This window comes from Choloepus didactylus, chromosome 9 (genome assembly GCF_015220235.1).
Source record: "Choloepus didactylus isolate mChoDid1 chromosome 9, mChoDid1.pri, whole genome shotgun sequence".
Taxonomy (NCBI): domain Eukaryota; kingdom Metazoa; phylum Chordata; class Mammalia; order Pilosa; family Megalonychidae; genus Choloepus; species Choloepus didactylus.
In genome coordinates, this window is record NC_051315.1 from 120998763 (window position 1) to 121022894 (window position 24132).

Sequence of the window (24132 nt, forward strand, 5' to 3'; positions counted from 1 at the left end):
ATCTGACTGATTACAAATGTACATATATATTTAGTTACATATATAAGAATGAAAACCATTATTGGCAGCCTTAGTCTTTATTTTATTTAGTGGCTCTTATTTCAGGTTTGAGATAAAATAAGAAAGTTTCTAAGTCAACAAATTTAGATATTATTCAGTTTGAATTTGTTCTGACTACACAGTTTGCATTGTAAAAAGAAAAGTAAATGAAGTAATTATCCTGCAGATGACAGGTGAAGTTTTTAGTCATACTCTGTTATTCTTACTATGCAATGTGTCTGTATGCCTTGTGCCAGCTTTATCACAGGAAGCTATGATCGAACATGCAAGCTCTGGGACACGGCCTCCGGAGAGGAGCTTCACACCCTGGAGGGTCACAGAAATGTGGTCTATGCCATAGCCTTCAACAATCCTTACGGGTAAAAAGACACTTGTTCATTATTCATTCATTCACTTGTTCCTTCGTTAATTCATTTATTCACCCATTCATCTATTGGGGGTGGAAGGAAAGAAAACAGAATTAACATTTAGTTTAAGTTTAGAATTAAAATTGAATGGCTGGGGTGTTTTGCAGTCCTTTTAAATACCCCCTTCAATGCTTATAAGGACCCTTTGAGACACCACTGTCCTCGTGTAAGGAATGTAAAGCTCAAGTACCCTTCCCAAGATCACTCAGTAGCAAAGAGGAGACCTGGAGTTCAGGCTTAAGCAAGACTGGCTCTAATGCCCTTGAAAGTTCTCTGACAAGCAGTTCCTTTGATGTTTATAGCACTGGGCTGATGCCTTTGGAGAATGATGGTATATTTTATTCAGAAGTTTCTTTATAGTCTTGCCAGGTAGGGAAAAAATGTGTACCAATAACATCCTAAATAACAGTACAATAGAAACATTTTTAAGCCAACCTCTAGTTAACTGGCCCAATAAATTAATCAATATTCTCTATCTATCTGCACCACAACCTACTGATACCCATGCCTCCCTGGATGCTTCCAGCAACCGGACTACCTACGGGTTTTGCGTAACTTCTCTTCCCACTGGTTGGGTTCTAGGCTTATCAAGAGGTAGTTTATTTGTCCACAAAGTTTATGCTGTTTGTGCTTTCAATTGTGATTATGAAATTTAATTAAATGTTACATAAATGAGATATTAATAGGAATTGAAAGCTGCTGTTTCTTGGGAAAGCTTAAGGTTAATCTTTGAAAAAAATTGCTATTAAATAAAATCACGGATGAGGTCAACGTAAAAATTAGAAAAAAAATGTTTTTTGAATCTAGAAGAATTCTCCACTCAGATTGTTCTGCCAATATGTTTAAGTCCTTTAAGTTCTCATTCCATTTGAAAGAAAAGAAAATTGATAATTGTAGTTGTTGGAAACAGTTTCTGTAAGACAGATGATGAACTCCAATAACTGACTTATTTTAAAAGAAAAGTCCTTGGTCTCTTATCCAAAATTGGCAAATGAATGTATATCAATATATATTCAAGTTAAAGTGTTTCACATATGTATCTTTATAATGATTGTTCATTTTAAGTGACTTTTTCCATTAACCAAGCTTGTTCAATAAAAGAGCTTTTACTATGTATTATGATGACTAGAACAAAATAGTAAATGATTTAAAATTTTAGAGGAGAAAGAGATTATTATTTTTTCTCCTGGTTAAAGTGTTTAAGGATGATCTGAAATTAAAGCATGACTCTTGAAAGGTGGAAGGTGGAGAGCGTGACGAGGACATCATGAGCAGAAGAGACCTCAGCAGCTTGGCATTTTCGGTGGGGGCTCATGATTTCTCCTCAGCGGCCAGTCTCTCTAGTGAACATTTCATGTTGAGGAACGGAAGTGGGTGAGGGGAGAGCATTCTTTGGAGTTTGGATTCTGTGCCATGGGACTGAGTTGCTATCAAAGATTTACGAACAAAGCAGTGACACAATGAAAGTGCTATGTTAGAAGGGTTGCTCCAGGAGAGTGAAGGGGTTAAAGGGTTTTGTCGTGGGAAGAAACAGGAGGCAAGGATATTAGTTAGGCGGCAGATCGAATAATACCTTCGCAAACTGATGAAAACTTAGCCCGGGAGAGTGGCAGAGGAACTGAAGGGATTTTATAAACATCTCATGCCCTTAAGAGTATAAATTTTATACTACCATTTTTTAAACTTGATGTCTAGATTGCTGAAAGATATCTTTAAAAAATGTAATACACTCTCAAAGTACATGAATTGTGATGGTGCAAACTTAATTGGTACATTAAAATGATTAAATTCCCCTGATTAAATTACAGAAAATTTATCTTTGATCTATGCATTTTTACATTATAAAGAATGACAATTTTTATTATACTTTATTACACCAAATTTATAAGAGAAAGATTTTGTTGAAAGTAATGATGATGCCGCCTAACTTTTAGTATAATTTCTACTTTCATTGCAATTTCATGTAAAGGATTTTAGAAGTGTATTCTCTATAATACCATATTTGTTAATAGTCTGTTTAACAGACATGCTATCTTTGTGTGTCTGAAACAAAATTTTCTGAGGATGGAGAGGAACTTCTGTTGGATTCTTTCAAGAGCCTCTGATGAAAAGTTCCATTCTCCAATTAGATAGTTACCTCAGTCTGATGATTTACATTTGGGTTAAAGCAGTGTTTTTACCATATGTTGGGGGCTTGGGCTTTCGATAAAACTTGTAACTGTGGAGTGTAGAAACAAGAATAATCACCAAAGAATAAGAGGGGATGTGTGTGTGTATGTGGGTGTATGTATAGGTAAGGGAGACAGAGAGAGAAAGGGAACATCAGTTTAGTGTTTATCTGTTTTATATATTATATCAGGAGTAAGCTTTTGTTTCAACAAGGTAATTCTAAAAACAATTGAAGTTAGTAATATTTCATATAATGTGGTGTCATATGGGTGTAGAGAATTGTAATGTGTTAGAACAGAAATTGACCGTAAAGCTCAACTTGAGACCGATATGTTTGAGAGACAGGAAGAATGAGAAAATGGAGTGAGGGCACCGATGAAGAACTCACAGGGCTTCGAGCTCATTTTGGTCAGAAGTTGAAAGCCTTCGGCAGCTGATGGAAGCTGCCCTGGGCTCTAGGTGCCACAGGAGAGAGCGAGGTCAGAGGCCCTGGGTGGAGAACCAGGCTGTGTGTTAGGAAGCTTGGATAGCGGTTTGCCAGGACATGCTATCCCTGGAACATCTAAAGGAAGGGCCTTGCTTTCCTTTTGCACAGGAGACCCAGAAATACCATGTGGTCGGCCTGGGAACAAAGGTGTTGAGAAGCAACACTTCAGCATTGGGCCTGACAAGTGTAACTCTGCAACTATGCCGAGCACTTGCACTTATCTTCTTTAGGACACATAATGTTGTGACTTAAGACTCCTCACACTTTGAATAGTGAACTTGCACTGTAAATGATGGCCTAATTGGGTGAACAGTTTGATGATTTGCTCTGAAGGACAGTTATTGGTCAGAAGGATAGGAAAAGGTTTTAGTTCCAAGATCAAAGGCTAAAGAGACAGTATTCTCTGCTTCTCCATTGGGTGTTGACAGTAGACTCCCCCACCCCTGCCCCCGCCTGTAAACATGGGGAGCCTCTTGTTGGAGAATGACTGAGGTCTTTATCATACTGCTTCTCTAATTCATCTTTCCTTTTCAAAGACCTCATAACTGGAATAATATAGGTATTATTTTGTCAAAGAGACACTCATTAATAACTTCTCAAAACCTTTTCCAGCCTTTTTGGTTAATTGGATTTATTTCTTTTTATTTTTCTCTGTTTAAATTCAGTGTTATCCTTTTCTTTAGACATATTAAGGGGATTTTTCCATGTTCCTATGGCTTCTACTATACATTATTGAGTTTCTTTTATTAGTAATTTTCCAAACTAAATCATGTTAATTAAAAGTTATTGTAATTCTAAACAAATATATTTATATTTTTAGTGTAAAATCTTTAAAATAAAAATGTATAAACTGACACCATTCAAAAATAGAACATTTATATTTTGTTATACAGTAAAACAAATTAAGGATTACTTATTCTAAAATTGAAGTAAATGTCTAAGTAGCTAGAGATTCATGAATAAATATCTCTTGTCTTAATTCATCATATCATATAGTGTAGTGCATTCAATTAAAAGGCTTTTTTTTTTTTTTTTTAATTTCAGTGACAAAATTGCCACTGGGTCCTTCGATAAAACTTGTAAACTGTGGAGTGTAGAAACAGGAAAATGTTACCATACTTTTAGGGGCCATACGGCAGAAATAGTGAGTATATTTAAGATTTTATTACATTTTTATGTTGCTGTTTCTTTTTAGGATTCCATTATAAAATAATGGTCTTATCTTTATACTGAATTTTCATATTTTTACATTTTGTATCATGTTGATATATTTTAAAACTACTCTAGTTTTAATATCTTGCAGATATAAACAAAGAACCATATATGTATTGACTTAAGTATGCATGTAATATGATAAATAGGTGTACAATTTGTAATTTTACTTTTTATTTTCCATTGACTTATCTCTAAAAGATTGACTCATTGAGGATTGGTGAAGTTATTAAAAGAGCTTTTCAAATAACTATTTATATCATGCAAAACATTTAGGCTGATTACTTCCTGGATGTCATTAGAATTCAAATTTGCATAAATAGCTCTGATACTCTAAATAGCTTTCACTATCAGGAAACCCTTGCCCTTGGCCCATTCTGTGTTACATCTTATCACAATTTATGAGATAATGGGCACCCTATGAAACAAGTGATAACATTTAAAAATAACAGCCTGCTTTTTTTAGGAGTAAAATTTATTTGTGTTCATCTTTAAAATTCACGATCTATTTATTCAACAAGAGCCCATGCTGTGTTCAAGGCACTCTGTGAGACAGTGGGGCTACTGCGGTGAAAAACGGTAGCTGACACTTGAATGACACTTACTAAACATGAGGCCCTGTCCTGTCCTTTCTATATATTAGGGCAGTTGCACTTCAGTACAACTATAGGTTTGCTTTTTTTTTTTTTTTGGAATGTACTTTTGCCTGTTTTTGTTGAAGTTTTTTTTTTTTTTTTTTTAACATGTTTTAATAGGTTTTACTTTTAGAACAATTGCAGGTTTATAGAAAAATGATGCAGAAAGTATAGAGTTCCCATCTGCCCCCTTATATACACAGTGTTCCCTATTATTAGCATTTTGCATTAGTTTGATATCATTGTTAAAACTGATGAACCAATATTATTATAATTACAGTATTAACTAAAGTCCGCAGTTTACTTGACAAGGCTTCGCTCTTTGTGTTGAACAGATTCACAGGTATTTTTTTTTTTTTAATTTTCATTGTGGTGACATACATACAGCATAAATTTTCCCATTTTTATCACTTTCAAGTATACAACTCAGTGGTGTTAATTACATTCCCAATGTAATTAACTATCACCACTGTCTATTACAAAGCATTTCCATTACCCCCAAAATATATTTTAGACAACAAGAAAGTTCTAGTCATTTAACAGGAAAATAAAGACTATTTAATTCTTCAAGTTATGGTATCCGGCATTCAGCCTCAATTTTGATGTGGACACTCTGTTCCTTATTGTATGAACTAGTAGATATGAGCTGTAGTGCCAAGTTCCTTAAGAAGTGAGACTTTGCTCGCAATTATTTCCCATTACTTCATCAGAGATGTGTTACTTCCCTTTCCACAAAAGCAACAACAACAAAAGTAAATCTCCCAGAAGTGGAAACCTCTCTCCATTCCAGTCTTCCTTGTAAGAATACCAAAGCTTAGTCAGAGTTCCAAACCTAGTCATTCCTTTTTCTTTTCAGTATTGTTTAAAGCAGTTTTATTCACACACCATATAATCCATCCAATGTGAACAATCAGTGGCTTTCAGTATAATCACAGAGTTGTGTGTTCATCACCACAATCAATTTTAGAACATTTTCATTGCTCCCAAAAGAAAATCCCCCTGCCCCTTACATCCCCTTATTATTGACACTTAGCATTGATCTTGTACCTTTGTTACAATTGATGGAAGAATATTACAATATTACTGTTATCTGTAGTTTGTATTAGGGGTATTTTTTCCATATACCACCCTATTATAACACCTTGTAAGGGTGACATACATTTGTTCTACTTCATGAAAGAGCAGTCTTATATTTGTACTATTAATCACAGTCATCATCAATAACAGGGTTCACTATGTTATACCATCCCATGTTTTATCCTCTAGCTTTCCTTCTAGTGACATACAGGACCCTAAACTTCGTCTTTCAACCACAATTACACACATGATTCAGCACTGTTAATTACACTCACAATAATGTGTAATCATCTCTATCCATTTCCAAATATTTATACTCAACCTTATTAAAAATTCTGTACAAATTAAGCATCAGCTTCCCATCGTCTACCTTCATTCTATCTTTTGGTAACGTATATTCTAGATATTAACTCTATGATTTTGTTCATTATATTTAGTTCATATTAGTGAGATCATACAAATATTTGTCCTGCTTTGTCTAGCTTATTTCACTCAACATATTGTCTAGCTTTCACATCAACATATTGTCTAGCTTATTTCACTCAACATATTGTCTAGCTTATTTCACTCAACATAGCTTATTTCACTCAACATATTGTCCATGTTGTCGCATGCATCAGGACTTCATTTATTCATATAGCTTAGGTTTTCTTTTACATTTTATGATTAAGAATACCGTTTCTTCTTTTTTTTTATATATTCATTTTATTGAGATATATTCACATACCACGCAGTCATACAAAACAAATCATACATTCAATTGTTCACAGTACCGTTACATAGTTGTACATTCATCACCAAAATCAATCCCCGACACCCTCATTACCACACACACAAAAATAACCAGAATAATAATTAAAGTGAAAAAGAGCAACTAAAGTAAAAAAGAACACTGGGTGCCCTTGTCTGTTTGTCTGTTTGTTTCCTTCCCCCACCTTTCCACTCATCCATCCACAAACTAGACAAAGGGGAGTGTGATCCCCATGGCCCCCCAATCCCACTGTCCCCCCTCATAAGCCACATTTTTATACAATTGTCTTCAAGATTCATGGGTTCTGGGTTGTAGTTTGATAGTTTCAGGTATCCACCACCAGCTACCCCAATTCATTAGAACCTAAAAAGGGTTGTCTACATTGTGCATAAGAGTGCCCACCAGAGTAACCTCTTGGCTCCTTTTGGAATCTCTCTGCCACTGAAGCTTATTTCATTTCCTCTCACATCCCCCTTTTGGTCAAGAAGATGTTCTCCATCCCACGATGCCATGTCTACATTCCTCCCCGGGAGTCATATTCCACGTTGCCAGGGAGATTCACTCCCCTGGGTGTCTGATCCCACGTAGCGGGGAGGGCAGTGATTTCACCTTTCAAGTTGGCTTAGCTAGAGAGAGAGGGCCACATCTGAGCATCAAAGAGGCACTCGGGAGGAGGCTCTTAGGCACACTTATAGGGAGGCCTAGCCTCTCCTTTGCAGCAACAGTCTTCCCAAAGGCAAATCTCGCGGTAGAGGGCTCAATCCATCAAACCACCAGTCCCCTATGTCTGTGGACATTTTAGCAACCATCGAGGTAGGGCAGGCCAATACCCCTGCATTCTCCACCAGCTCCTCAAGGGGGCTCTGCATATTTTTTTCCTTGTTTTTTATTTTTTTTTAACTTTTTTTTTTCTTAATCAACTGTATGAAAACTAAAAAAGTTAAAAAAAAAATGCAATAAAAGAACATTTTAAAGAGGCCATAACAAGGGAGTAAGAAAAAGACAACTAATCTAAGATAACTACTTTACTTCCAACATGATCCTGCTCTACCCCAAGAAAGTAACCTAATACAGCAACATTACTGTGAACTTGTTCCTACTATACCCATCAGAAATTAACAGACCATAGTCATTCCTGGGCATTCCCAGAACATTAAATTTACCCACTATAGCTTATCTGTTCTTCTTGGATTATTGTTCCCCCTTCCTTAATTGCTCTCTATCTAGTTCCCCTATATTCTACATTATAAACCATTTGTTTTACATTTTTCAAAGTTCACATTAGTGGTAGCATATAATATTTCTCTTTTTCTGCCTGGCTTATTTCGCTCATCATTATGTCTTCAAGGTTCATCCACGTTGTCATATGTTTCACGACATTGTTCCTTCTTACTGCCGTGTAGTATTCCATCGTGTGTACATACCACATTTTATTTATCCACTCATCTGTTGAAGGACATTTGGGTTGTTTCCATCTCTTGGCAATTGTGAATAATGCTGCTATGAACATTGGCGTGCAGATATCTGTTCATGTCACTGCTTTCCGATCTTCCGGGTATATACCAAGAAGTGCAGTCGCTGGATCAAAGGGTATCTCTTTATCTAGTTTTCTAAGAAACTGCCAGACTGACTTCCAGAGTGGCTGAACCATTATATAGCCCCACCAACAATGAATAAGAGTTCCAATTTCTCTACATCCCCTCTAGCATTTGTAGTTTCCTGTTTGTTTAATGGCAGCCATTCTAATTGGTGTGAGATGGTATCTCATTGTGGTCTTAATTTGCATCTCTCTAATAGCTAGTGAAGCTGAACATTTTTTCATGTGTTTTTTGGCCATTTGTATTTCCTTTTCAGAGAACTGTCTTTTCATATCTTTTGCCCATTTTATAATTGGGCTGTCTGTACTATCGTCATTGAGTTGTAGGATTTCTTTATACATGCAAGATATCAGTCTTTTGTCAGATGCATGGTTTCTGAAAATTTTTTCCCATTGAGAGTTGGCTTCCTCTTTACCTTTTTGAGAAATTCTTTTGAGGTACAAAAACTTCTAAGCTTGAGGAGTCCCATTTATCTATTTTTTCTTTTGTTGCTTGTGCTTTGGGTGTAAAGTCTAGGAAGTGTCTGCCTAATACAAGGTCTTGAAGATGTTTTCCTACATTATCTTCTAGGAGTTTTATGGTACTTTCTTTTACATCGAGATCTTTGGTCCATTTTGAGTTAATTTCTGTGTAGGGTGTGAGGTAGGGGTCCTCTTTCATGCTTTTGCATATGGATATCCAACTCTCCCAGCCCTATTTGTTGAAAAGACCATTATGACCCAGTTCAGTGACTTTGGGGGCCTTATCAAAGATCAGTTGGCCATAGAGCTGGGAGTCTATCTCCGAATTCTCAATTCGATTCCATTGATCTATATGTCTATCTTTGTGCCAGTACCATGCTGTTTTGACAACTGTGGCTTTATAATAAGCTTCAAAGTCAGGGAGTGTAAGTCCTCCCACTTGGTTTTCCTTTTTTAGAGTGTCTTCAGCAATTCGAGGCATCTTCCCTTTCCAAATAAATTTGATAACTAGCTTTTCCAAGTCTGCAAAGTAGGTTGTTGGAAATTTGATTGGGATTGCATTGAATCTGTAGATGAGTTTGGGTAGAATTGACATCTTAATGACATTTAGCCTTCCTATCCATGAACATGGAATATTTTTCCATCTTTTAAGGTCCCCTTCTATTTCTTTTAATAGAGTTATGTAGTTTTCTTTGTATAGGTGTTTTACATCTTTGGTTAAGTTGATTCCGAGGTACTTGATTTTTTTAGTTGCTATTGAAAATGGTATCTTTTTCTTGAGTGTCTCTTCCATTTGTTCATTTCTAGCATATAGAAACATTACTGACTTATGTGCATTAATCTTGTATCCCGCTACTTTGCTAAATTAGTTTATTAGCTCTAGTAGCTGTATCGTCGATTTCTCAGGGTTTTCCAGATATAAGATCATATCATCTGCAAACAATGACAGTTTTACTTCTTCCTTTACAATTTGGATGCCTTTTATTTCTTTGTCTTGCCGGATTGCCCTGGCTAGCACTTCCAGCACAATGTTGAATAACAGTGGTGACAGCGGGCATCCTTGTCTTGTTCCTGATCTTAGAGGGAAGGCTTTCAGTCTCTCACCATTGAGTACTATGCTGGCTGTGGGTTTTTCATATATGCTCTTTATAATATTGATAAAGTTTCCTTCAATTCCTACCTTTTGAAATGTTTTTGTCAAAAATGGATGTTGGATTTTGTCGAATGCGTTTTCAGCATCTATTGAGATGATCATTTGATTTTTCCCTTTTGATTTGTTAATGTGTTGTAATACATTGATTTTCTTATGTTGAACCATCGTTGCATGTCTGGAATGAACCCCACTGGCTTCATGGTGTATAATTTTTTTAATGTGTCTTTGGATTTGATTTGCAAGTATTTTGTTGAGGATTTTTGCATCTATATTCATTAGGGAGATTGGCCGGTAATTTTCCTTTTTTGTAGCATCTTTGCCTGGTTTTGGTATCAGATTGATGTTAGCTTCTTAAAAAGAGTTAGGTAGTGTTCCATTTTCTTCAATGTTTTGAAAGAGCTTAAGTAAAATTGGTGTCAATTCTTTTTGGAAAGTTTGGTAGAATTCCCCTGTGAAGACATCTTGGCCCTGGGCATTTATTTGTGGGAAGCTTTTTTTTTTTTTTTTTTTAAATCTTCATTTTATTGAGATATATTCACATAGCATGCAGTCATCCAAAACAAATTGTACATTCGATTGTTCACAGTACCATTACATAGTTGTACATTCATCACCTACATCAATCCCTGACACCTTCATTAGCACACACCCAAAAATAACAAGAATAATAATTAAAGTGAAAAAGAGCAGTTGAAGTAAAAAAGAACACTGGGTACCTTTGTCTGTTTGTTTGTTTGTTTCCTTCCCCTATTTTTCTACTCATCCATCCATAAACTAGGCAAAGTGGAGTGTGGTCCTTATGGCTTTCCCAATCCCACTGTCACCCCTCATAAGCTACATTTTTATACAATTGTCTTCGAGATTCATGGGTTCTGGGTTGTAGTTTGATAGAACCTAAAAAGGGTTGTCTAAATTGTGCTTAAGAGTGCCCACCAGAGTGACCTCTCGGCTCCTTTTGGAATGTCTCTGCCACTGAAGCTTATTTCATTTCCTTTCACATCCCCCTTTTGGTCAAGAAGATGTTCTCTGTCCCACGATGCCAGGTCTACATTCCTCCCCAGGAGTCATATCCACATTGCCAGGGAGATTCACTCCCCTCGGTGTCTGATCCCACATAGGGGGGAGGGTTGTGGGAAGCTTTTTGATGACTGATTGGACCTCTTTGCTTGTGAGTGGTTGGTTGAGGTCTTCTGTTTCTTCTCTGGTCAGTCTAGGTTGTTCATATGTTTCCAGGAAATTGTCCATTTTCTCTACATTATCCAGTTTGTTGCCATACAGTTGTTCATAGTATCCTCTTATAATTTTTTTAATTTCCTTGGGATCTGCAGTAATGTCCCCTTCTCATTCATTATTTTGTTTATATGGGTCTTCTCTCTTTTTGATTTTGTCAGTCTAGCTAGGGGCTTGCCAATCTTGTTGACCTTCTCAAAGAACCAACTTGTGGTGTTATTTATCCTCTCTATTGTTTTTTTGTTCTCTATGTTATTTATTTCTGCTTTAATCCTTGTTATTTCTTTTCTTCTACTTGGTTTAGGATTGGTTTGTTGTTCATTTTCTAGCTTCTTCAGTTGATCCATTAGTTCTTTGATTTTGTCTCTTTCTTCCTTTTTAATATATGCATTTAGTGCTCTAAATTTCCCTCTCAGTACCACTTTTGCTGCATCCCATAGGTTTTGGTATGTTGTGTTCTCATTTTCATTCATCTCTGTATAGCAATTTCTCTTGCTATTTCTTCTTTAACCCACTGATTGTTTAGGAGTGTGTTGTTTAACCTCCAGGTATTTGTGAATTTTCTAAGTCTCTGATGGTTATTGACTTCTAATTGTATTCCATTGTGGTCAGAGAATGTGCTTTGAATAATTTCAATCTTTTTAAATTTACTGAGCCTTGTTTTATGTCCCAGCATATGATCTATTCTGGAGAAAGTTCCATGAGCACTAGAGAAGTATGTGTATCCTGGTGATTTGGGATGTAATGTTCTATATATGTCTGTTAAATCTGATTCATTTATGAGATTGTTTAGGTTTTCAGTTTCCTTATTGGTCTTCTGTCTGGTTGATCTATCTATAGGACAGAGTGATGTGTTGAAGTCTCCCACAATTATTGTGGAAACATCCATTGCTTCCTTTAGTTTTGCCAGTGTTTCTCTCATGTATTTTGTGGCACCTTGATTGGGTGCATAAACATTTATGATTGTTATTTCTTCTTGTTGAATTGCCCTTTATTAGTATGTAGTGACCTTCTTTGTCTCTCAGAACATCCCTGCATTTAAAGTCTATTTTATCTGAGATTAATATTGCTACACCTGCTTTCTTTTGGCTGTAGCTTGCATGAAATATTTTTTTCCATCCTTTCACTTTCAAGTTCTTTGTGTCCCTGTGTCTAAGATGAATCTCTTGTATGCAGCATATTGATGGTTCATTTTTTTTTGATCCATTCTGTGAATCTATATCTTTTAATTGGGGAGTTTAATCCATTTACATTCAACATTTAAATTGTAAAGGCATTTCTTGAATCAGCCATTTTATCCTTTGGTTTATGTTTGTCGTATGTATTTTTCCCTCTCTCTATTAATATCCTTTGATGTATCCATACCAAATCTCTTTAGTACTGAACCTTTCTCCATGTCTCTCTTTCTCCTTTCTTTGTTTCTCTGTCTGTAGGGCTCCCTTTAATATCTCCAGTAGGGCAGGTCTCTTGTTAGCAAATTCTCTCAGCATTTGTTTGTGTGTGAAAAATTTAAGCTTTCCCTTAAATTTGAAGGAGAGCTTTGCTGGATAAAGTGTTCTTGGTTGGAGATTTTTCTCACTCAGAATTTTAAATATGTTGTGCCACTGCCTTCTCACCTCCGTGGTGGCTGCTGAGTAGTCACTACTTAGTCTTACGCTGTTTCCTTTGTATGTGGTGAATTGCTTTTCTCTTGCTGCCTTCAGAACTTGTTCCTTCTCTTCCGTGTTTGACAGTGTGATGAGAATATGTCTCGGAGTGGGTTTATTTGGATTTATTCTATTTGGAGTTCGCTGGGCATTTATGATTTGTGTATTTATGGTGTTTAGAAGATTTGGGAAGTTTTCCCCAACAATTTCTTTGAATACTCTTCTCAGACCTTTACCCTTTTCTTCTCCTTCTGGAACACCAGTGAGTCTTATATTTGGATGTTTTATATTATCTATCATATCCCTGAGGTCCATTTCAATGTTTTCGATTTTTTTCCCCATTCTTTCTTTTGTGCTTTCATTTTCCGTTCTGTCATCTTCCAGGTCACTGATTCATTGTTCACCTTCCTCTAGTTTTGTACTATGGGTATCCATAATCTTTTTAATTTTGTCAACAGTTTCTTTAATTTCCATAAGATCATCTATTTTTTTTATTTAGTCTTGCAATGTCTTCTTTATGCTCTTCGAGGGTCTTCTTGATGTCCTTTATATCCTGTTCCATGCTCTTCTTGATGTCCTTTATATCCCATGCCATGGTCTCATCGTTCATTTTTAGTTCTTTGCTTAGTTGCTCTAGGTACTGTATCTCTTCTCATCTTTTGATTTGGGTGCTTGGGCTTGGGTTATCCATATCGTCTGGTTTTTTCATATGTTTTAAAATTTTCTGTTGTTTTTGGCCTCTTGGCATTTGCTTAACTTGATAGGGTTCTTTTAGGATTTGCAGACCAATTGAAATCCTTGTCTCTAATTTGTCAGATGTACAGCTTCGTGGAGTACACTTTATCTGACTAACAGCAGGTGGTGTCCACAAGCCACCTGTTTCCCTCAAGCCAGTTCTCCCCTGTTTTGCCTCTGTGGTGAGTGGGGGAGTAAGTCTTGTGGGGTCCAATTGGTGTACTAAGCTTGTGTGTGTAGTTGGTGTTGCCCGCCCTGTATAAGGGGCATGTGTCTGGGCTGTCATGGGGCGGGGGGGGGGAGGGCGTGTGGCTCTAACAATCAAATCTCCCTGGTGTTCCTGGAGTTTTAAAGCTGCTGCAATAGTCTAATCCTTCAGTTCAGTCCTGCCACAGTTTGTCTCTGCCACTGACCCACAAGTCCTTGGTATTGGCATGTGGCCCCTGAGACTTGGAGTGGATCCCTCTTCCAGGCCTTGCACTCCCTGGTCCTCTGTTGAGGGATGACTGTGCTATGTCACAGGTGAGTGCTGTCCCCCTAGGGCAGTTCTTAGCTACCTGTCTGTGTAGGGAGGCTCCCAGTCTGCTGAAATGATGTCTGAATGGAGCTTGTTAATTCCCACTGCTCCACCTTCCCAACTCTGGGACAACTAGCTGAGGGTGCAGGGAAGGCTAATGTCCACACCCAATTTTGTGGTGTATGAGTGTTACTGGAAGCACTTCCGTCACACTCGGTTGTCTGGGCTAGCTATGGGCTATGGGACCGGTGATGGGCAGGAGTGTTTCCTGTCCACCAGGATGATGGTTGTGAGCGGACGCCCCCCTTTTCTTGGGAAGTTGTGGTGTTAAGTGAATTTTCTCAGCCACTGGATTATTACCTTTTGTCTCAGAGCTCTCTTAGTTCTGCTCTTGTCTTGACCTGCCCAGATTGCAAGTCTTTGAGGCTTTCTGTATTGGGCTTCTTAGAGTAATTATTTTAGAGAAATAAAAAATAAAATAAAATAAAATAAAATAAAATAAAATAAAAAGGGTACTCCTGGCAGATTTAATGGGTTATTGAAATGCTAAGAGACAAAGCAATTAGGGCTATTAAGGAAAGATCCAGGGGGTAGAGAGATCAGTTTTTCTTCCGGATTTGCAAATGAGCCTCAGGGCCTGAGCTCTGCCCTTCCCCTTTCTATGTTTACCAGAACTCCAAAAAGCCTCCGCTTTTAATTTTTGAGTTTTTCTTGCTGTTTTTTTGCTATGCCTATCTCCTCTCTGCTGGGCTGGCTGCTCTCAGATTCTCTGGAGTCTGGTTTCAGTCTGTCTATGGTTGGAGTTTGGATCAGTAGAATGAGTTTCCGATAAGAGCTGCCCCTGCAGTTCTCCCTTCTCCTTCCTGGCGCTGACAGCCCCTCCTCCCACAGGACTGAGCCTGGCAGGGAGGGGTGTGGGTCCCCTGGCTGCAAAAACTTACAGATTTCGCTGATCTCAGCAGTTTCACATTTTCATGAGTGTTGTATGAAGTATGCCCAAAGTCAGATTGCTCTGCGGTGTCCAGTCCACACAGTTTCTGGCTTTCTGCCTGGTTCCCTGGAGGAGTAACTAAAACATACACCTCACCAATCCACCATCTTGCCCCCTCCTCACTCTTTCTTCTTATAGCTTAGGTTTGCTTTTACATTTTACAGTTGAGGATACTGTGATGCTAGAGAGGTTAGACTTGTTCTCATAGAGTGACCAAATTTTCACACTCCCTGTGAATTTTGGAAATATTTTGTTTCTATATAGTTCTTAGGAAGACGTTCATGTTTTTCAAGGTCAGCAACATCCATCCAAGAAATACTAACTATGAATCATGCATGAAGCCCTGGCCTGTGTGCTTAGGGTACTAAATAGAATGAGATGCAGTTCTCTTGCATCTGAGATCAGATGGGGGGCTGTGAGTGTTGGAGGCAGGAGAGGCAGGCAAAGGCCATCATGTAGAATTAGCGAGGGCTTCTCCTGCCCTGCTTTGGAATTTGGACCTTATCCTGCAAGTCAGGTGTACTGTTGAGTCTTTTCAGCTGGGGGTGGTATGGTCGTTGCTGCTCTTCAGGAAGGTTGTTCTCGTGGCAGTATAAAGGAGGAGTGGGGGTAGGTAAGATTGAAGTACAGGCCAGTTGGGGGTCTTGATGCTCTTCAGGTGATACATAATGGAGTCCTGTCATAAGGTGCATGAGGACAATGTGAGAGAGTGGGAAGAGTAGGACTTGGCTACCAAGCAGATATGAGGCATGAGGTAAAGGAGAAATCTAGGATGATTCCCTGATTTGGGGGGAGGGGAAACTGACAGTGCCATTCACCAATTCTGTGAATAAAAGAAGAGGAACAGGCTTGAGTTCACATGACTCTCATGTCTTAGACAGATTGATGAAAGAGGCATCCATGTTGCAGTTGGCTTTCTGGAGCTGGAACTGAGAAGTGAGGTCTGTTGAGGAGGCATGAATTTGTGAGTCACTGGCATATGGGTGGTGGTTGAAAGTACTGAGCAACTGAAATTGCCCAAAGGAAAAGGCAGAGCATGGAGAGAAGACTGTCAGAATCTTGGGGAGATGCTGAAGAGAAACCTACAAAAGTTACAAAAAAAAAGAAGTAAGAGAAGAAAAGCTGAGAACTGTCAAAGCTGTCAAGAAGGGAGACAATATCAAAACGAAGGGGTCATTGGTGCAGGAAGTCAGGGAGGTTGCTTGGGGTGACTGGCCAAGTCTCCCGGACTGAGCAGTCGGTCAGAGTGGTTTCAGTGTAGCTCACAAGTGAGTGCAAGAGGGGCCAACGGTGATGGCAGAATGTTATGTCAAGGAATAGGGTTGTAAAGGAAGAAAAAGTGCTTTAAAGGGATACATAGAGTCAAGGAGGATCTTTTTTTTTTAATGTGGGAAAAACTCAAGGATACTTATAGGCTATTGGGAAGAATCCAGTCAGGAGGGAAGAGAAAGTTAGTGGGCACATCTCCTCTAAGAGTGCAGAAAAGGGAGCTTTTTAGAATGGGTGAAGGACCCCTCTGCATCTGAGACAGAAGGAAAGGAAAGTGAGGGCCAGGTGAGAAAGTTCCCATCTGATAAGTCCATTTTTCTCAAGGAAGTGGTAGGAGACCAGGGTATCTGCTGAAGAGTGGCGAGGACAGGACTGGGGAGCCAAGTGGGAAGAGAATGTGCTCAGCCAGGGGTATGGCAAAGTATGAAGTGGTGCCAAGGGCTCAACTGAGGACAGAAGGATGAACAAGCAACCCCAGTGATCTGTCATGAAGTTCCCTTAAGTGCCTGAACAGAATGATGAGGCAGAGAGGCAAATGACTAGATTGAATCCCAGGTTGATTAAAGTTAATGCTAGGAATTTGTATGCAGTGTGCAGTTGGAAAGTAAGGACTAAGGGTGTTGAGGCTAGTGGCAGGAATGATGCCTCACAGGGTGCTGGCTACATGGGGATGATGGACAGGAAGAGACAAGGAAGAGAGAAGGTGGAAGTATTAGGAAGTTGTAGGAGGAGATTGGTGTACTGGAGGTGAATCTTCTCAAGGAGATGATGTGAAGTTCGAGGGTGCGGCCCTGCGAGTGATTACTGAAGAAGAGTCTGGTCCACGAGTCTGGGTATTGGATGGCTTGCCCACATGAAGCCACCTAGGCCTGGCCACCTAGGACTTAGAATTGGTGCTGTGAGCCTGCGGCCAAAGTCCCTGCTGAGTAGGGGTGTGTGATTGAAATGGTCGTGATGACGGCAACAAGGAAGATGAGACCCAGAGAGCATGACTCTCAGGGGAGATGGCTTCTGTTTCTGTTCTTGTTTCTTCTGTGACCTGGAGTGGCAACGCGAGCCTGTGGCTGTCCACGCCTGAGCTGGGGCACATGTGAGAACAGGCAGCCTCTTCTCAAGAGAGCTGGCATCAGAGTTCACCCTGAGGATAGCAGATTCCTCATATTTAGTGCTTTGCTGTATATGTGTACAATGAATTAAACTGAATCTGCTAAGGCAATTGCATCTTGAAGACTTATTAATTTTATAGTAATTTGAAACTGTATCTTTTTAAAAATTTCTTCATTTCATGTAATTTAGGTGTGTTTGTCATTTAACCCTCAAAGCACACTGGTGGCTACTGGAAGTATGGACACAACAGCCAAACTGTGGGACATCCAGAATGGAGAGGAGGTGTTCACTTTAATGGTATGTTAAAGATGTTAATAATTTAAAGGATTTTATCCTTTCATTGGTTGTTATTTAGGGTAAGCCTGTTTGTGTTATTTTTATTTGTATTTTTATTACAAAATAATTTCTAAGTTAGCAGATGTTTTTGAGCTATTGTTTTTCAAATTGTAGTGTAAGAGTGCTCCAGCTGTTTTGATGGCTGTTCAAAGGACTCGTTGAAGTGCTGGGGAAGCCTGATGAGCCTTGCGTTTTGACTAATTTTAGTCTGTAAAACCTTGTTGTCTCGGTGACTGATGCAAAGTGGGTAGAGGCTAGCACTTGTTGGGAGAAGAACTGGAGAACCATGCCAGAAGATTCCTTGAAGGGATGACAGCATGCTTTTAGTCTACCCTCCAGTCTTAGAGCCCTCCCGAATTACAATGTATGAAGTGACAAGGAGCAAGTGACAGGAGGTGAAAAGGCGATAGGGTGCTGCCCCACAGAGGAAATTCTGCTGGGCTAACTACCAACAGACCCTTGTCTGTCACCTCTGCCATATATCTAGCACCTCCCTGGGACCTCTACCCTCCACTTCATCCTACCCCGGCCCAAGTGACCCAAAGAATAACGGACCAACCTCTGTTAATCAGTGGGAACACTTGGATGGGAAATCCATAGTTTGTCTTTCAAAATTATAAAGGAACTTTAAAAAATACAACCATTTTCTAAGAAAGCTTTTTCAGAGAATACTAATTAATGGACTAAAAAGAGAGAAAAATCACCATTTTTAAGTAGCACCAGGGGTTTTTCTTTCTTAACTCTGAGTACCCAGCATTGTTAATGTAAGTATACTTTTTCCGACCTAAGTTCTCCCCATTTTGAGGGTCACTGCTTTCTCACTGTTTCTTCTTTTAGGCAAATGGAAAGGAGAAAAAAAAAAAAAACATTATGCTTATAGTTTCAACTAACATTATTACTTGTTCTTACATTTAAGGACATTTTAAAGGATGAGTCTTATATTGCACACATTATCAGCCACCCAGAGAATACATTTGCTTTGTGTGTTTAGAAATCTAATGTTCACCTACATTTACTTTTTGTCATTTGGAATCAACCAGAAAATCAATTTATAAATGAACTTTACTAATTCTTTGCATTCTTTTAAAAATGCAGTGGTTATGTAATTATGTTAATTTCCTAAAATAATCAGGAAAAATAAGAATATATTCTATTCTGATATCCCGTTATCAGCATCACAGAATCTGTTGCAGAGAGGGGTTTCTTTCCATTGTCTCATTCGGTTTGATTCATCATCACTAGATGGTAACAAGATGAAAGTCAGGCCAAAGGATGGACTTCTATAAGTCTGTTTCATGTTTTAATTAAAATTTCAAATTATCATAAGAATTTTCCTTTCTGTAAAAGTTATTAATTTTATTGCTTAAATTGTTTTCATTTGCCCTTCATCTACTAACAGCCCCTGAAGTATACGGCACTTTTTAGCATTCCCCAAGATAATGTGAAGGAAACTCTCTGATTTCTTAAAACATGCCCTCCCTCTCTCCTCTTCCTTTCTTATTTTATAAATAACATAATTGAGTTATAATTTACATATCATAAAATTAATTTGCTTTAAATGTACAAGTCAATGATTTTTAGCAAATTTATGGAGTCTACATTTACTCCATAAATTTGCTCAATAGATTATGCCAACTACCACCACAATCTAATTTTGGAATATTTTCATTATTCCAAAAAGAAACCTGTGCCCATTTGCAGTCATGCGTACTCCCACCCCAAGCCCTAGGCAACCACTAATCTATTTTCTTTCTCTATAGACTATCTATAGCCTTTTCTAGCATTTCCTTTTAAACCATGATATTATACATTTTAGAAATTGTTTTGTCTGCAGGTGTACATGATGATACCTGCTCTCTTTCTAGGGACATTCAGCTGAAATCATCTCCTTGTCCTTTAACATGTCAGGAAACAGAATCATCACAGGCTCGTTTGATCATACAGTTGCAGTGTGGGACGCTGATACTGGAAGGTATTCTTAATTTTTAGCCTCGGTCAGGGTGTTAAGAAGATACTCTTTGTTATTTACTTGTTAAATTTAGTATTAACTGTGTCTGGGGTTCCAGAGGAATAGGACTACACATTGAAAATGTAGTTTAACTCTTTCTTTAAGGATATTTTTGGGCTATAAAACTATGCTCTTCCTAGGAATGCTGAGAGAATAATGCCAAACATCAGCATAAAAGGAGATTGTTGGAAACATCATGGTTATATAGTTTGATTATTTAGTCCTTGTGCTGTATAATCAAATTTCAATGGCTTGCTATTGTGATAGGCTGGGATATCATGAAAAAATAGAGTTCACAGCTAATTTCCCAAACTTAATTTAGCCCAAGAACTTCAATTTCCTTCCTAATGATTTTTGGCCCTAGTTGCTAAGAAGTTAACTAAATTAGCTTATTTGTGTTATAAATCTCAACTCTTGGACATGTCTGCTTTTTGATAGAGGAGCTAATTATCAGAGGTAATGACCAAAATATATGCAACAAGAAATGAGTGAGAAGCAAGGGCCTTTCAGACATTTGACAGGCAGATCCTGAACAATTAGGGGTTTATTCATATAGTATATTAATAGTTCCATAATTTCAGATAAACTTTGTTATTTTTCCAGCTGTTCCTTTCTGAAGTATTAGGTCTTCAGTAATATTATCCTTGAATGTTTAAAATTTTAAATACATTTTTGTTGAACTAAAATTAGTAGCCTGCTCAACACTTTCTGGCTGTTGTAGAGCCCTGTTTGTTTTGTCATTAAAGATATCATTTTGTGAAAACCAAAATTTAGATTAGTTTACATTGATGGGCTTGACTTCAGTATTTGTATACATATCCCAAAGTAAATATCTTTCACCAGTTTTAATTATTTCCATTTTGTAGGAAAGTGTATACCTTAATTGGTCATTGTGCTGAGATTAGCAGTGCATTATTCAACTGGGATTGCTCTCTAATATTAACTGGCTCCATGGACAAAACCTGCATGGTGAGCTAAAGAAATATCTTTGCTTTGTAATTCTTGTATTGGTCTTTTTGTTTTTTACAGGTACAGCATGTTAATTGTGGCATTAACAAATGTCGAACATACTGTAAAATTAAAATGTTAATTTAGAAATAATCATTGGTAGTTATGTTTATTGCAAGTTTTTGATTTCTCAACTTTGAAGGAATTATGATTTAGTAAAACGATGTTGACTGATTCATTATTTAAAGATATTATTTTAAAAGGCACATTGTTTTGTTTAACAGCTCTGTTCATTTGTTAAACTTTGGTTAGAAGAAACCTCAAAGAGACTCAACACAGTCTCCCTGCCTTTAACTTTTTGTACTCTTAAAAAATGGTTAGTAAGAACTTGTGCTCTGGAATTATGATTTTGTTGTAGGTCAGATGTCTTACGATTTATACTTCATATTCGCTGGCATTATAGTTCCACACCCTTTTCATTTGACATCCTTCATAAGAAGAGGACCCCTCCACTCCAGTTGGTAAAGCATGCCCTTTGAGATTTTTCCCTAGTGTGCTGGATGACTTGCAACAATCCATTCTAAATGTCTGAGTTTGGTCTCTGTGTGACCAAAGTGTGTCTTGCTAGAGGGCTAGTGTGGTCTCTGGTCATGAATCAAGGTAAAACTAACTGAACACACAAGAATTATGTATGTGATTTTGGCAAAGTAATTTAACTAGCCACAAGCATATCATAATGACTGCTTCTGACTATCCTTGCATTTTAGACAGGAAATCATAGTCTTTTTTGTTTTTTAAATTACAGTTGTGGGATGCTACAAATGGAAAATGTATGGCAACCTTAACAGGCCATGATGATGAAATACTTGACAGCTGTTTTGATTACACTGGAAAGCTTATTGGAACTGCTTCAGCTGATGGTATGTAATATGTTCATACATTTAATTTATGGAGAGATTTATGCTTTGCTTGGTAAATATGTATGACTATACACTGTGGGTCATCTCCCTGATGACCAACTGTGATGGAAACTTTATCTGCCTCATGTCCATGATGACCAGTTAGGTTGCTACACTATGTTCATATCATATCCTTGATACCCATGTGTGATGCTATCTAGACTATGTATGTTGCATCTCCTTGATAACTATGTGTGATGCTATATTCTGAGTCATCTCCTTGACAATTATGTATGATGCTACACTGTGTCTCCCTCATCAGCTTGACAGTCATCAATGGTACTATAATTTATCTGCATATGGTTTTGATAAGCATGTATGATTCTCCACTATATCTGTCAAATCTCCTTGGTAACTATATATGATACTATACTAATATGGCAACTCATTTGTCACCTATGATTCTACAGTATATTTGTGTCATCTTATTGATAACCATATATGAGGTTATTATATGTTTCCTTTCCTTGGAAGCCATGTATGATGCCACACAATATGTGGCAGGTGCCTTAATTCCATGAAGACCACATATGATGCTACATCACATCTCATCTCTCTGACAATGATGTATGAGGATACAATATGTCTACCTCATCTTCTTGATGACCGTATATTATGTTGTATTTTATTTGCACCATCATCTCAAAAATTATGTATTATGCTCTACTATATTTTCAACTCCTTTAAAATTGATTTTCATGCTGTACCATATACATCATCTCCTTAATGACCAATTATAATGTTCTTTGATGACAGTGCATCACACCACACTGTGCCTACACCATCTCCTGGTCACCAAGTAAGATAGTGCATTATGTTTGCCTCATTTCCCTGATGACCGGGTAGATGCCACACTGGATCTGCATCATCTTCTTGACAACTATATCTTCTTAAAACTGTGTATGAGGTTACACTGCACCTGAGTCATCTCCTTGATCACCACCTATAATATTATACTATCTCTGCACCATATCCTTGATGACCTTGTATGATGCTATACTGTGAGTCATCTTCCTAACAAATATGCTAACCAATATGTATGATGCTACACTCTATCTGCATCATCTCCTTGAAAACTACATGTAATAAAATGTGTATAATGTCTGTATCATCTCAATGATAACCTTATATATTGGTATACTGTATACCAATAGTTATCATGTCTTGGATAACTATTTAGGATACTAAATATTTAGATGATAAATGAATACATGACAACCATGTATGATGCTACACTATATTTATGTCGTGTCCCTTGATAACCACGTGTGATAATGTACTGTGTCTGCATCACCTTGACAACCACATGATGCTATAATACGTGTCATCTTCCTGAAGACCAAAGATGATGTTACACTACATCAATATCATCCAACCAGTGACCATGTATGATGCTATACTAAATTTACTTCATCCTTCTGATGGCCACGTATGATACTACATTGTGTCTGCGTCATATACCTGTTATGTTTTAGGTCACGCTATGTCTTTATCATCTCCTTTAAAACCATCCATGATGGTATATCTTTATCCAATCCATTATAACCATGTATGATACTATATCATGTCTGTGTCATTTCTTAGAAAGCCACATAAGATACTAGAATTTTTGTACATCATCTTTCTGAGGAACATGTATGATACACATGATGTCTGCATCATCTCTGTTATGAAAATGTATGTTTCTACATTATGTTTGGGTCATCTCTTTGAAATCTGTTATTGACACTATCATCTCCTTGAGTGTCACATATAGTGCTATGTTATGCAATATCTCCATGGTAAGCATATATGATACTATACTGTGTCAACTCCTTGTTAATCATATGTGATGCTCAAGTATAATGTCATCGCTTATGATGTTACACTCTAACTACATCATCTCCCTGAAAACTCTGTATGATGATGCTGCACTATGTCTATGCCATCTCCTGATAACCACATACGACATTACACTATTTTTATATCATCTCCCTGACAACCAAATATGATGCTACACTATTTCTGTGTCATCTCCCTGATGACCATGTATGACATTTAAGCATGTCTTCATCTTCAGCCTTAAGAATATGTGTTTTGCTGCATTATGTCTACATTATCTTCTTAAAATCACTTATGATGTTACACTATGTCTCCATCATGTCCTTGAAGAAGGATTAAGCTTTACCATGTCTGTGACATCTCATACTTAATATATGATGTTACAATATGTCTATCTCATCTCCCTGATGAATATTTTTGATGCTGTAGTATGTCTTCATCATCTCTTTAATGGCGACTCATGCTTCTACTCTTATGTCTCTGTTATCTCCTTGAAATCGCACAGAACCCTATACTATTTGTATGTCATTGTGACAGTTTGAATGTATTATGTCC

General features: G+C 37.6%; 1 protein-coding gene across 1 annotated transcript in view; it reads left to right on the forward strand.

Annotated features, from left to right (window-relative positions):
• Positions 1 to 24132, forward strand: part of DAW1 (dynein assembly factor with WD repeats 1) — a 64336-nt gene that overhangs the window by 24137 nt on the left and 16067 nt on the right. Inside the window, exons 5-10 of the mRNA XM_037850437.1 lie at positions 297 to 419; positions 4168 to 4267; positions 17695 to 17802; positions 19707 to 19813; positions 20716 to 20818; positions 21603 to 21717. Coding sequence (XP_037706365.1) covers positions 297 to 419; positions 4168 to 4267; positions 17695 to 17802; positions 19707 to 19813; positions 20716 to 20818; positions 21603 to 21717 — 656 coding nt within the window. The remainder of the gene's footprint in view (positions 1 to 296; positions 420 to 4167; positions 4268 to 17694; positions 17803 to 19706; positions 19814 to 20715; positions 20819 to 21602; positions 21718 to 24132) is intronic.